This window comes from Desmodus rotundus, chromosome 8 (assembly GCF_022682495.2).
Source record: "Desmodus rotundus isolate HL8 chromosome 8, HLdesRot8A.1, whole genome shotgun sequence".
NCBI classification, from domain to species: domain Eukaryota; kingdom Metazoa; phylum Chordata; class Mammalia; order Chiroptera; family Phyllostomidae; genus Desmodus; species Desmodus rotundus.
This window is the reverse complement of record NC_071394.1, coordinates 28,681,811-28,695,904: the sequence shown is the minus strand read 5'-3', so window position 1 is coordinate 28,695,904 and position 14,094 is coordinate 28,681,811. Positions and strand designations below refer to the sequence as shown.

At 43.7% G+C, this 14,094-nt stretch overlaps 1 protein-coding gene across 5 annotated transcripts in view; it reads left to right on the top strand.

Moving 5' to 3' along the window:
- MATN2 (matrilin 2) overlaps nt 1-10,914 on the top strand; it is a 122,005-nt gene extending 111,091 nt beyond the window's left edge. For 3 of the 5 annotated variants that reach the window (XM_053930188.2, XM_053930189.2, XM_053930187.2), the window contains exons 14-19: nt 2,035-2,448; nt 4,756-4,908; nt 5,964-6,035; nt 8,110-8,244; nt 8,599-8,697; nt 10,381-10,914. In XM_053930188.2, the coding sequence (XP_053786163.1) occupies nt 2,035-2,448; nt 4,756-4,908; nt 5,964-6,035; nt 8,110-8,244; nt 8,599-8,697; nt 10,381-10,436 (929 nt within the window). In that variant the 3' untranslated portion in view covers nt 10,437-10,914. The remainder of the gene's footprint in view (nt 1-2,034; nt 2,449-4,755; nt 4,909-5,963; nt 6,036-8,109; nt 8,245-8,598; nt 8,698-10,380) is intronic. The other 2 variants (XM_053930191.1, XM_053930190.2) reach the window with 1 other exon arrangement.
- The last annotated feature ends 3,180 nt before the right edge of the window (nt 10,915-14,094 follow it).

Sequence of the window (14,094 nt, the reverse complement as noted above, 5' to 3'; positions counted from 1 at the left end):
AAAGAACGTATGAGGAAGAGGAAAAAACAGACTCATGGCTATAAAATTATTCATGGCTATAAAATTATTCCAGTATTTCTGAAATCCACTACAGATCCACATGCATTCACCTGACGTTTTTGTTGTTGTTTTTTGGTTGATTCAGGAACAGACTTTGTAAATGGAACTCTGAATTGGCCTATTCTTCTTTCACTAATAAAGAATCAGTAAGTTGAGTAATGAGGACAAGCACTTAATGGAGAAGGAGAGGAACCCAACCCCCCCAACATACACATGCACACACATATACCCATTAGCATTTTATTTAGGCCAGGCATAGAAATGTTTCTGCATGTATGTGCCTTTACTTGCTTCTATTGCCGTGCTTCACTTTCGAAGATTAGACAGCTGCTTGATATATAAAAGAGAATGTTATGAGGTCATCCGTTTGGGATCTGTAAATGTCTTATGTAGCCCTACGGAACAGAAAGTCTCTCTATACCCAGATTGCTTAAGTATTTGCATAAAGCTCTTACTGTCAACCATCTGAGCTGCCCGGAAAGCTTTTGTGTGGAGAAAGAACTCCCAGTGGTGATTCATGTTTACGTTGTAATAGGTCAGTAGGGTACTTACAGGTGTGCTACCCAAGGGGCACCACCCAATGGGCACCACTTCCTTTATTCTGTCTATAAGCCTTTATTGAACACCTCTTGTGTACCAGGTTTGGGGGTGGTACGGAAGTGAATGGGATATGGCCCCTGATGTGGAGGAACCGGCAGACTGAGGAGGAGACCCGTACAGACTCAGCTATTGCACGGTGCATAGAGTGCACCGGATGATAAGCACTTGGTGTCGGAATTTTGTCTGGGTCACTATTGCATCCTGCTGTGCCTGCTGCCCTGTGTGAAGCAGATGTTCAAAAAGCAAAGTTTTGTTGGAAAAGTTTGTAGTGTGAGGGGTACACAGAGGGTACCTAATACAAGCTGGGTTTCTAGGAAAGCTCTCTGCAAAAGGTAGTGGCTGGGCTGAATTTTAAGAATTTCCTTCTCCAACCTGAAACACTAATTTGAAAAAATATAAGCACCTGTGTGTTCATAGCAGCGTTATTTACAATAGCCAAGATCTGGAAACAGCCCAAGTGCCCATCAATAGGTAAGGGGATTAAGAAGTTGCAGTATATTTACACAATGGAATATTACTTAGCCATGAAAAGGAAGGTCTGTCCAGTGCAACAGCATGGATGGACCTGGAGAACACTATGCTAAGTGCAAATAAGCCAGTCAGAGAAAGACAAATACATATGATCCCACTTATATGTGGACTCTAGTGAGCAAAATACACTAACAAACAAAACAGAAACAGAATCTTATCAGCAGAGAACAGACTGACAGCTGTCAGAGGGGAGGGAGGTTGGGGGACTGGGTGAAAAAGGTGAAGGGATTAACAAGAAGGAAAAGAAATCAGATAGATGCGGACAATGGTACGGTGATTGCCAGAGAGGAAGGGGTAGGGGGAGAGGGCAAAGGGCAAAGGGGAACAAAGGGTGGTAGGAGGAGACTTGACTTTGGGTGGTGAGCACACAATGCACTGTGCAGATGTGTTACAGAGCTTACACTTGAAAGCTTTATGGTTTTATTAACCAATGTCATCCCAATAAATTCAATAAAAAATATGTATAAAGCTCCATACACAAACAAACAAACAAAAGAATTTCCTTCTCCATTCTCTGTCAGGATGCCAGCACTGAGGTGCTAGAGTGACGTTACAGGAATCTGCTGGGTGCTGTCAGACCCTTGGGTGCACTTCATACACAGTCCCTCCCAGACCTGCTGTCAGGGCCCCGGGGTGCAGTTTGGACCCGGACCCAGACCCTAGACAATTTGTACCTCTGCTGTGTGTCTCTCCTGACACTCTCGTCTGTGTGTTATCTAAAGGACAAAGTCGATTCTCCCAAGTGGTTATGCCTCCAACTGGAGCAGAACTTCCTCCTGTTCTTGGGAGTACACGATCTTGTAAAACCTGTTACCTGTCCCCACTTCCCTTTCATTCTCACAGGATGCTCTGAAGGCCCGATTGACCTGGTCTTTGTGATTGATGGATCCAAGAGCCTCGGAGAAGATAATTTTGAGATTGTGAAGCAGTTTGTCACCGGAATTATAGATTCCTTGGCGATCTCCCCCAAAGCTGCTCGAGTGGGGCTTCTCCAATATTCCACGCAGGTCCGCACAGAGTTCTCCCTGAGGAACTTCAGCTCGGCCAAGGACATGAAAAAAGCCGTGGCCCACATGAAATACATGGGCAAGGGCTCCATGACGGGGCTGGCCCTGAAACACATGTTTGAGAGAAGCTTCACCCAAGTAGAAGGGGCCAGGCCTCTCTCCACACGGGTGCCCCGAGTGGCCATCGTGTTCACAGACGGACGGGCCCAGGACGATGTCTCCGAGTGGGCCAGTAAAGCCAAGGCCAATGGTAAAGTGGGCTGGGGTGTGGTTTACACCACTGGGGTTCAGGTTTCTCAAACTCACTGGGTGGTCACAGCTGGCCCTAGGAGTTGAGTCTTTGAGCTCACTGAAAGGCTCTGTCAACCGCCGCTGTATGCCTTTACTAAACTGCCATCTAGAGGTATTAAAGGGAGTTAAGGGACGGGCAAGATGTGCAAGTTGCAGAGTGGGCCTTTAGTCTAGACAGAGACCACCCTGAGCAGCCACCTACTGCTCGTGACTGGCCAGGGTGTGACCTCCAGTGGAGAGCATCAGCCCTGCAGTGCGGTTTAAGCACAGGTAAGTAAGTGCGCCACAGTCCTCAAACACCGCGAAAACAGACTCCTGGTGGGAGGAATTTTTACTCATACTTTTTTTAAAAAAAACAATACTGCTAGTGAATGCTGAAAGCACAAGAGGCTTAGGAGAGCAAATACTCTTGTGTTTACGAGAGGCCAAAAGCAGCTTTTGAGAAAATCAAAATGTTGCAGGAGGTTGTGACTCTAAACTCTCCTCGCTCAATAGAATTTAGTCTCTCCTCTGAGGGGTTTCTGACCCTGTGTATAATGCAGGAGGACTGGAGGTTACTTTAGTTGTGGGAGATGGAAAGTGTGGCCCCTGGAAAAGGAAAGCCCAAACCTAGAATGATTGGTAGAGACAGCTTAAGGCAAAGTGGTTTCTTTGGGGAGATGAGAAAACTTGAGGCTGTGAAGCAGTTTGCTTAAAACCCCCAGTCTTTAAGAACCGCCAGGTTGCCTTAGCGGGTCCTGTAAGGCAGGAAAGGGTGTGCACAGACCGGGGCTTCATCCGAGACGTCACGGACCCGGTGCCTGGGCCTGGCACGCAGGACCTGTGTGACTAACACTGGCTGAGTGAGTGAACAAAGGGGCGAAAGTGCCAGCGATCCCGCTGGAGAATGCAGTCCTCTCACAGGAGGCTGGTTCACATCAGCGTTCCACCGGCCTCTGTGCAGGGGGCTGTGTGGTTGTTACTGCTTCCCTCACTATTCACAACTGTTTCTGAGGCCCCCAGAACAGCAGCCACAGGCAAGCGTCCCGCCTGTCATCTGGGTGGCTGCTCACTCTCAGTTCCTCTGTGTCTAGACTAACTAGCTTGTGAATGAAAGCGCCTGCCGAACCCACGGGCCCCTAGAACCCGCGTTCTTAAAATGCTGGGGAGAGAATCTTCCCCCAAGGGCAGCGGGTAGCCCTTGTATATGTCACACTGAGATCCATCTACCTTACTTTCCCCGCACCTCACTTTCCCACAAGTCAGCCAGAAGCAGGTGGTAGGAGAAACGCCTTTGTTTGGTTCTTGAATGAACAAAGGTACCTGAAGTGATATCCTCTAATGAATGTAATTATTCCTATGCATAGCTAACACAATCTTAAAATAGTAATTATCCTTTTTAGGAAGTTGCACATGAACTCACTTGGGCTCCTGGACAAATATGCTGAACTTGGCTGCTGACCTTACACAGACTTAGAACAAGGCATAACTCTTGCCCCCTGGCTTAAAGAGCCATTTTTTTTATGTGTAGTTTTTAAAATTCTAGTGTAATAAATTAGCCAGAATAAGATTCATGTTGAAAAAATGTTGACAACCAAGTACAAGTTAAGGTCTTAGTGTTTTACTTTTGAATAAAGAATATGGGGAAGGGAGTCTCGTGATGAATAGTGTTTAGCGGAGCCTTTGGAGCAATCTCTTGTGTCTTGATATCTAACACTGATTCTTGGGTTTGTTTGGGTTTCTGACTTTGGGGATTTCCAGTGGTCTGCAAGGTCTCCTTTTTAGCTTAGCACCTCCTCACAAGGCTTGTCTTCCCCAGGGCGGGTGGGGGCGGGCAGAATGCAACTTCACCTTGCCCCAGGTCACTGAAAGTTCACACCCTGTACCTTTGAGAGGTAGAAACTAGGTAACAGGTCATAAAATGCCTGCTTCTTAGACTTATCCCAGAAGAGATTCCCATTTAGTAAGCCATAAGGTAGTGCTCTTTTCCACTTGATCCACAGGGCTAATTCAAGGAAAAGTTAAGATTTGTTAACTAATCTTGCCCAGAGCTGAGCAACAGGATGGAGGCCTAGCTCCCCAACCTCACCTAGATGCCTCACCTTCCTCTTTTGGATCCCTGTCTTTTGCTCACAGAGCCAAAATAAAAATGGCGAAAAAATAGAGGGAGGACAACACGGAAATCACCCTACTCAACCTGTAGCTGGTGCTAGGTGCAGGGCACACAACTCCCAGGCCGTGGGAGCACAGCCCTAACGACCTGTTCTTATTTTGCTCTGCCCCTTAGGTATAACTATGTACGCTGTCGGGGTAGGAAAAGCCATTGAGGAAGAACTGCAAGAGATCGCCTCGAAACCCACCAACAAGCATCTCTTCTATGCTGAAGACTTCAGCACAATGGGCGAGATAAGTGAGAAACTAAAGAAAGGCATATGTGAAGGTACTGCAGCTTGTGTCTAGGAGAGGTCTTAGCAAACAGGGCAGCATGGGCCCTTGAGTGAGAAATTCTCAGCTTGTTCCTTCCAAGTGCTCCAGAAAGTGCCTCCCTGGTGTGCAGGGCCAGTGACACCTGTAAACACTAAGCACAGAAAGTGGAAGAGGGGAGAGAGGAGACAAAACTAACAGCCGACATTGCTTGGTGCTTGCTTTGTGCTGAGCAATGTGGTAAGTGTTCTGACACACTGGCATACTTAATCCTGAACAACAAAAAAAAAGTCTTCAGAGATGGTCGTCTAAGAAACACGTAAATCGGAGAGCTGATGCGCAATTTCAGGATGCGCCTGTAATTCGAGTGGAAAGGAATGGCGGTCCGTTCAGGCCCACTGTTTAAAATCGAAGAATATCTTTCTGCATGGACCATGTCTGCATACAGAACATCAGACTGCCCTTTAGAATTCAGATTTTGTCGTGTACAAGAGCTCTCCATGCCTTTCTCCAGTCTGCTGTGCCCTGTGTGAGGCATGCTGCCGTACAGCAGTCTGGACCAGTTTCCCCTTTACTCCCGTCCCAGGCTCAGTCACCACTAACACCCCAGTCTAAGGGATATAGCTTACTCCTCTAAAGGGAAAAACAATGCAAGGAAGGGAGACCAGGGAGGGAAGGCCTTTCAGATTTCTACTATGAGAAGATAATGTTTTGCCTCAAGGCTGTTTCATTCAAGTTGAAACAAGTGGAGCTTTTGCCTCCGAAACTTAATCCTTGGACAACTTTAACATTTTTCCCACCTCAGCTTCTAGATATGATATTTGGGGGGCAATCTTAACTAAGATGCACTTAAGGGGTTTGGGCTTCCCTCACTGGAGAGAACTGCCCTAGAGTGGTGTTGGATCATCCTGGTAAACAATTTCTTTTTGAATTCGTGGTGTTACCAAATAATACCGAAATACCCTGGGTTAGGGCAGATAAGCGAGGAGCTGCTCTGGGACCAGTTTCTTAAGGAACACACGTGTGCATGCAGAAAACTGTCACTGCTTTTGGTCATCTTTTTCTTCTCAGCTCTGGAAGACTCTGACGGAAGTCAGGACTCCCCAGCTGTGGAAGTGCCGAAGAGGGTTCCCCAGCCAACAGGTAAATTTTAAAAGCAGTGTTTTTAGAACTTTTGGTGGATACTTCCTCCATGGTTTTCCCCCCAGACAAAATTTGTAAAGAAATGAAAGAGAAACATGAGCCCTGCTGAAGTAAGTCCTGCTCTGTGTGTTGGGCCCTGCACAGCTGATCCTCCATGATAGTCAGAGGTCAGCGGTCAGTGGCCACAGCCAGTCCTTGCAGCTGACTGGCCTGGCAATAAATTCCTCCCACTGATGTACCAATAGCAATCAAGACTCAAGTACAACAGGAGGGTGTCCACAGCCCACATGGGGTCTCACCTCAAGTGCCCAGCCTGGGTGATCTGGGAGGCTGTGCTGTTGGACCCTACAGGACAGCTACTACATTAGGCCACTCTTCCAAGCCCGGGAGACATAGCGGCTCTACCGAATGCATAGAAACAAACACAGGGAGGCTGCCAAAATGAGGAGATGAAGAAACGTGTCCTAAAAGAAAGAACATAACAAAACTCCAGAAAAAGAAATAAACAAAATGGAGACAAGCAATCTACTAGATGCGGAATTCAGAACACTAGTTATAAGGATGCTCAAGGGGCTTAGTGAGAATTTCAGCGCATGAAAAAGGACCAGTCAGAAATGAAGTATACACTAACTGAAGTGAATAATAATTTACAGGGAATCAACAGTAGAGTAGATAAAGTTGAGAATCAAATCAGTGATTTGAAGTATAAGGAAGCAAAAACAAAAAAACAAAACAAAACCACCCAGTCAGTAGAGCAAAAAGAAAAAAGAATCCAAAAAATTGAGAGCAAAAAAATGGAAACCTATTTGAAAAAATAATGACAGAAAACTTCCCTAACCTGCTGAAGGAAATAGACATACAAGCCTAGGAAGCTCAGAGAATCACAAAGAAGATGAACCCAAAGATGCCATGCCAAAGGTTAAAGACAAAGAGAGAATATTAGAAGCGTCAAGAGAAAAGCAGTTAGTTACCTACAAGGGAGCTCCCAGAAAATTGTCAGCTGATTCTTCAACAGAAACTTGGCAGGCCAGAAGGGATTGGCAAGAAATATTCAATGTGATGAAAAGCAAGTGCCTACAATCAAGATTATTCAACCCAGCAATCATTTAGAATCCAAGGATAGACGAAGACCTTCCCAGAGAAGAAAAAGTAAAGGAGTTCATCACCACCAAACCAGTATCATGTAAAATGTAGAGGGTCTTCTTTAAAAAGAAGAAAAAGTGTGTGCTAGTTGGTGTGGCTCAGTGGATTGAGCACCGGCCTATGAACCAAAAGGTTGCTGGTTTGATTCCCTGTCAGGGCACATGCCTGGGTTTCAGGCCAGGACCACAGTTGGGGGTGTGCAAGAGGCAGTGGATCAATGTTTCTCTCCCATTCTTTCTTACTCCCTTACCATATCTCTGAAAATACATAAATATTTTAAAAATAAGAAAATGATAAAAAATATTAACAATAAAATGACAAGAAATATATACCTATCAACAATTGAATATAAAAAACAAAAAAAGGCAGAACAGAAACAGACTTATAGATACAAAGAACATGTTGACAGTTGCCAGATGGGAGGAGCTTGGGGGGACAGGTGAAAACGGTGAAGGGATTAAGAAGTACAAATTGGTTGTTACAGAATAGTCATGGGGATGGACATAAAGTACAAACAGGGAATACAGTCGATAATATTCTGATAACTATGTGTGGTGTCAGATGGGTGTGAGATTTATGGGGATGATCACTTAGTAAGTTGTATAATGTCCAATCACTGGGGTAGACACCTGAAACTATTATAATAATGTAGGTCAACTGTAGTAATTAAAAACGAAAAATGATTTTAAAATGAAAGTAAGATTTGAATTATGCTAACTCTGGCCTTTCCCCCCTCAATCAGACAGGACACAGTTACTCCACACCTTAGCCACGTTTGGTAATAGCTTCTCTGCTAAGTCTCATTGCCCCAGTATATCCTGACGCTGTGTACCACATGCTGGGAATGCCACGGGCTTTACTCTGACAGCTGAGCTCTTTTATACCACGGTCATGTTAGGCAGGTTTGACTTCATTTTTTTTCTCTTTACAGAATCTGAGCCAGTCACCATAAGTATCCAAGACCTACTTTCCTGTTCTAATTTTGCAGTGCAACACAGATATCTGTTTGAAGAAGACAGTCTTTCACGGTCTACACAAAAGCTGTTCCATTCCACAAAATCTTCAGGTAATTTCCAGTAACATATTACTGTAGGTTAACTTGATACCAGCCCTTCGGCTTGCCAAGAAACTCAGTTTAAAAGAAGAGAGGAAAGGAGGGAATAGGAAATAGAGGGGGAAAGAGAATAACTTAAGGAAAATGAGAACGAAAAAACTAAAACAGACTGACTTGGTCTTCCCCAACAAAGGCCATTTCAGTGCTGGACGCCCTTTCCTGGGATTTCCTGGATCAGGCCGTGTGGGGAAAGATGAACATTTCTTTCATTAGGATTTCCTGCATATGCTGATTCAGTCCTACTGTTACGCACCTGGGAAATCTGGTGGGTTTACAGAGGTGAACAATTTCCATCTGCTTTCTCAGGAAGTCCTTTGGAAGAAAAACCCGATCAATGCAAATGTGAAAACCTTATCATGGTCCAGAACCTTGCAAATGAAGAAGTAAGAAAATTAACACAACGCTATATCCTTTTCTTGTATTATGCTTCTGTATGCAATGCGAAGAATATTATCAAAACGTCATAAATATGTGGGTATGGGCTAAATGAAGCAGACCCATAAAGTCAAGAGTAGTGAACTGCAGGAAGGGCTTTTTTTCTTAAGAAAGCTGTTAGGTGTTTGAGAGCCAAGGGCAAGCAAGCTTAGTGGCAAGGGTCAAGCCTTTAGTTGCTATTTGCTGTTCTGGAAGGTTTCACAGTAATGCCACTCAGTACACACATGAAAGAGACAGATGCATTTAATTAACTCCCTCTCTGCTAGGAGAAAATGGAAGATATGCACTGATCCGAAATATGGCAAAGGTTCTGAGCGAAGAGACAGGGGTGTCCAACCTGCAGCCCACAGGCCGCACGTGCCTCAGGATGGCTAGGAATTCGGCCCAACACAAAATCACAAATTTATTGAAAACATTACGAGATGTTTTGTGTGATTTTGTGTCACAATGTATTTCATGTGTGGCCCAAGACCACTCTTCTTTTTCCACTGTGGCCCAGAGATGCCAAAAGGTTAGACACCCCTGTTAGAATGAAAAGGTTTCAAACCCCATCTCAACTACAGGCCCTTCCTTTGGCCCTAACCCACACTGTAGCCACATTTGGACACTGTTTAGTTTCTCAAGGACTGGGGTGGGTTGTTTTTTTTGTTTTGGTTTGGGTTTTTTTGGCAGCAAAGACCTTTTATATCAGCACTCTAAGATGAAACAATCCACCAAGGGTATAGCAGGATCCAATGATTCATTAAAACAATATTACAAACAAAAGGAATGCTTTAAGATAATAGAGAAATGAGGATTTAGTGTTTTTATACACTGAGCAGCCTGCCAACTGCTCTGGACTTTAAACTAGTCAGTTTACTAAAGCTGGCTGATATCTATCTCAGCGTGCACCGACGAGTCAATAGGGAAGTGGTTCAATTCAGAACGATCTCTGTGCCAGTGGGTTTGCATAATAAGGAACAGCATATAGAAATTCCCTTCCTGAAAGCCGAAAATATGCTCCCCCAAGAAAAATAATCTGGCAGTGATTGATGCAGGCGGTGATCTGGGCTCTCATTCTGCCCCCAGTGGGGTGGGTGGAAGGTACTAAGTTCACAGGGAGGAAGACAAAATGCTTATTTGAATGTGCCCCTTCTCTTTCTTTCCCCACCTCAACTCTGAGGGTCCACCTCACAGGCAACCTAGGAAGTCACACAGAAAAGAGCACAGGCCAGCCGTCTTCAAGGTTGCTACCCTTTGGCCAGTATCTGGCACCATGAGTGAAACCCCCCTCTCCCGGATGGCATGGCTCACTGTCAAGGCCTAATTCTTGTTTCTTTCCTCTTCGCATTACTGACATTATCAATTCTGGCTCATGGAGGCGTGCTATGGCAGACTAATTTACAAGCCACGAAGTATGATTAGAATTAAAAATTAAAAAGAAAAAGAATTTGAGCCAAGCTATCCCACTTTGATGTTTAATCCCAAGAGATTTCTAGTCCTGGTAGCATTTGTTAAAGTCACTATAAACTTACAAGTCAGGGTTTTAAAATACGTAACAGAAATGGAACAAAAAGCCTTTTCTTTTAGGACAAATTTTTATTTAGATAAGTTATATTTCAGTGTAAATAAAAATAGGTGATTCAGACTCCTCTTCCTTAATTTGAGATTTACTAGAAGAAATGACACAGAGAATGGAAGCCTTGGAAAATCGCCTGAGATACAGATGAAGACTCGAAATGGTCTGTATTTGTATGTCATTGTATCAAAGATCACAGTGAAAGCAGTTCTGAGCCCAAGGCTCAGGCCACAGTCAGTTCTGTAAGGTTGTAAAGTACTAAGAAAGCTGGCGTGCCATAGAACAAAGGCAAAAAGTAGACACTAACTTGTATAAATTTAATGAGAAAGAATCCCTCGGAACCTTAAAATGAGCTTACCAAGCCGGAATAAGCTATGCAAGATACTCTGACAGACTGCGGGCACGATTTGCTTTTGCCTCGTCCTGCCGCAGCGCGCTGCGATCTCATTTGAACACAAAATACAGTTTGCACGGTCTTCCTCCTGCAGAACACTGGCTATAGGAAAAGCTATTTTTTTGTATTGGACTTTACCTTGATATATGTATATGGATGTATGCATAAAATCATAGGACACGTACTGGTACAAGTTGGATATTTTAGTACAATATTAAAATTCACTTCAGAGAATGGTCTTCTGTGTAAAATTCTTAGTTGAACTTTAAATGCTAGGAATGTAGGTGTGAGATATGGCCGATATGCATATGAAAAGAAGGTCCACTCTCCCTGGTAATCAGGAAAATGCAGGTGAAAACAATAGCTTTGTCGTTTTATCCTCACTTGGCAGAAGTGAGTGTGTGTGACTATGACACGCGTCGGTAAGGACGTGGGAATCCGGGGCTCTTGGACACTGCCAGCGAGAATGCAAACGGGCAGTCTCTTGGGAGAACGGCAGTGTCCAGCAGAACAAAATGTGCACGCCCCTACACTCCAGCCGCTGCGCTTGGGCAGGTCCGAGACCTACACGAGAATGTTGCTGGAGTGTACAAAAGTTACCAAGTCAGAAACATCCTAGTCGTCAGAGGGGGGGCTCATGAATTGCGGCACGTATCTATGATTACCTTAGAAGTAAGACAGAGCGCTGAAAAGGAACACACTAAATCCACAGGTATACATGGATCAACTCAAAAACAAAGCTGCACTTAAAACGCCAACAGTAAAGCATGTTTGGCAAACTACTATTTCTGTAAATTCAAATGGCCTATTTGTTCAGATACATAAATATATACATTTAAGTATAAGACATGTTCTGGAAGGATGTGCACAATAGCAATTGTCCCTGGGAAATTAAGGAAGTGGGAATAGGGACAGGGTCAAAGGTGAAGGCATCTGGAGCACCAAGAAACCACCAGAGGAAGTAGCTTCATGATGAGATGAAGACACTCAAGTGAGATCTTTCCATGGATTTTGGAGGCGAAATGATGCCTTACAAACAGAATACCTTGGGTAAGCTTCATGATTAAATATTTGAAGACAAGCGTCCATTACAATGTTCTCCCAAAGGGCAAGTGTGGTACAGTGGGGACAACTTCTAGGCCTTGATTGCATCTAAAAGTGATTCTTTCAAAGTCCAAAAGTTGTGATTCAAGATTAAACCCACACTTTATACTTCTATGTAAGTCATCCATTTGATCCCCAAAACACATTTTCATTGGGAAGTTCAGCATTGATTTGGGCTGGCACTACCTTTTGAGATGCAATTGGCTCAATTCTACTTCCCTTTCTGTTGAGTCCTGGCTCCCTCTAGTGGCTCTGGGCTGCCCACACGCCTGGCTTTTTAAGCTTCACACACACTTCACGAGGGTTTTCAACTTTCTTCAACTTGGTGAGGAAATTGCCTTCAAGGAAACAAAGAACTCCAACCAACCCACCGGCTTTAGATTAATTCATATTTAATTTGAAGACTGTCTAAAATCGGAAATATTTCTCCATTTTCCTTGTTTTGCCATCTGTGTTTCATGTGGTTTTGCACTCATTATTTATTGTGACCTTTTCAAGCCTTGATGCTGTGCAATGGAGTGACAGCATGATCTCACTGGACTGTCAAGAGGATTAAATGGGTTAATGTGTACACTAGTCAGTCAAGTGTAACACATGTTAAAGGCTCAGTATTAGCTATTATTTTTATTCAGCAGCCAAGAGCATCTGACGAAGACGGTGCCACAGAAGTGCATGTTGACTGAATTAGTTCTTTGCTTACCTCACCCAGGGAAAATGCTCAAGCAGATTCCCACTCCTTAATTATCTTTTGAAGCAAACAGGTAGAAAGATAGTACGTTTGAGACCTACTGTCGACAAGATTAAGATAAAACTCCAGACTAGAAAGCCATACACTTATCAATGAGAAACGTTTAAGCCCTAAAAGTCATTATTCATTGTGGTTTTTGAATTTTTATTATTTACGACACATAAATGATATAAAGTTGAAAAGGTTAAGTCACTGTCCTCTGGGGCCTTAGGTTAACGAGAGAGATGTGATTAATCCCGTAAAAACAGCTCTATGGTAAGTCAGAGGCACCCAGTCTAGACTGAAAGAGGATGTCGGGGTGACCTGGGAGAGGAGGCAGGGGAAGGAAAGCAGATGCCCCAGGAGAAGGAGCAGCAAGTCCAAGCTGGAAATAAGAATTGCAAGACAGAAAATCAGAGAACTGTTTTTCATGAACAGATGACCATCTTCCATGAAGTCCAACTACACTCATGATGATTAAATCCAATCGGCTGGGACTTCCTGCAGTCCCTTACGTAATACAGAACTTTCCAGCCAAACTCATCACACTCATTACAATCAGAAGAGAACATTTAAAAATATCACATTAGATATTCCCAGATTTGGCATTTCTAAATTTTGGCAGCACTTTAATGGCATTTCATCACAGACGCCTCAGACCAAGATGAGGAATTTTTGGTTTACTGCTTTAAATTCCTTTTCTGAACTATATACTTTTTTCTTGTTGAAACGACAGTGAGTACACAGAAGAGCACATGGAGCCCTGACCCACGTGGGTCATTGTTGGGGCATCACACTGCAAAGTAAAAGGTCCCCAATCAGGGCACAGGCCTGGGTTCCAAGTCTGGTCCCTGGGTGGGGCACGTGCAAGAGGCAACCCATTTGTTTGTCTCTCACACTGACGTTTCTCTCCTGTTCTCCCTCCCTTCCCTTGGAAACAGTCACCAGGGAGGCCCAGACACGCAACTAAGCTGAAAGGTCAATCTGAGAGGAGAAATTGACCTATTTCTCTGAATTGAGAAGTAGGTGGAAAACCAGTACCTAAACTTCCTTAACTAAAAAACTGAAACATTTTTAACTGCAGAAACAGACTAACATTATGCCAGCAGTAGTCTGACCAAGTAATTCTGATTAAGGACAAAGATTTCAAACCTTTTTTTTTTTTTTAAATTTCAGGGAGTGTTAAAATCCGCCACTTTATCAAGGTGATCTATCTCCCAGCAACGTACATTCTATATTTTTGACAAATGGGCCTTTTGTGCACAAACTTCATCATTAAATTGGCTCAAGAATAAATTACTGAAAGTGAATTTTTTTTAAAGTTACTTTATTGTTGTTCAACATTTTAAATCACCGTGGGCACACTGGTGTTTAGACATGCAAATATAAGCACCTCAGGACATTTACAAGTTTCCCAGTAATTCTGTCCCTCTTAACCAAGAGATGCTACTTTTAAATTGTGGGGTGACACTTAAAGGTGTTGTTACACGGAAAGAAAACCAGGAATGAGAAACATCCTGTAGTACCCACAGCCCTCCACAACAAAGAACCGTCCCATTGTAAATTGTCAGCAGTGCTCCAAAT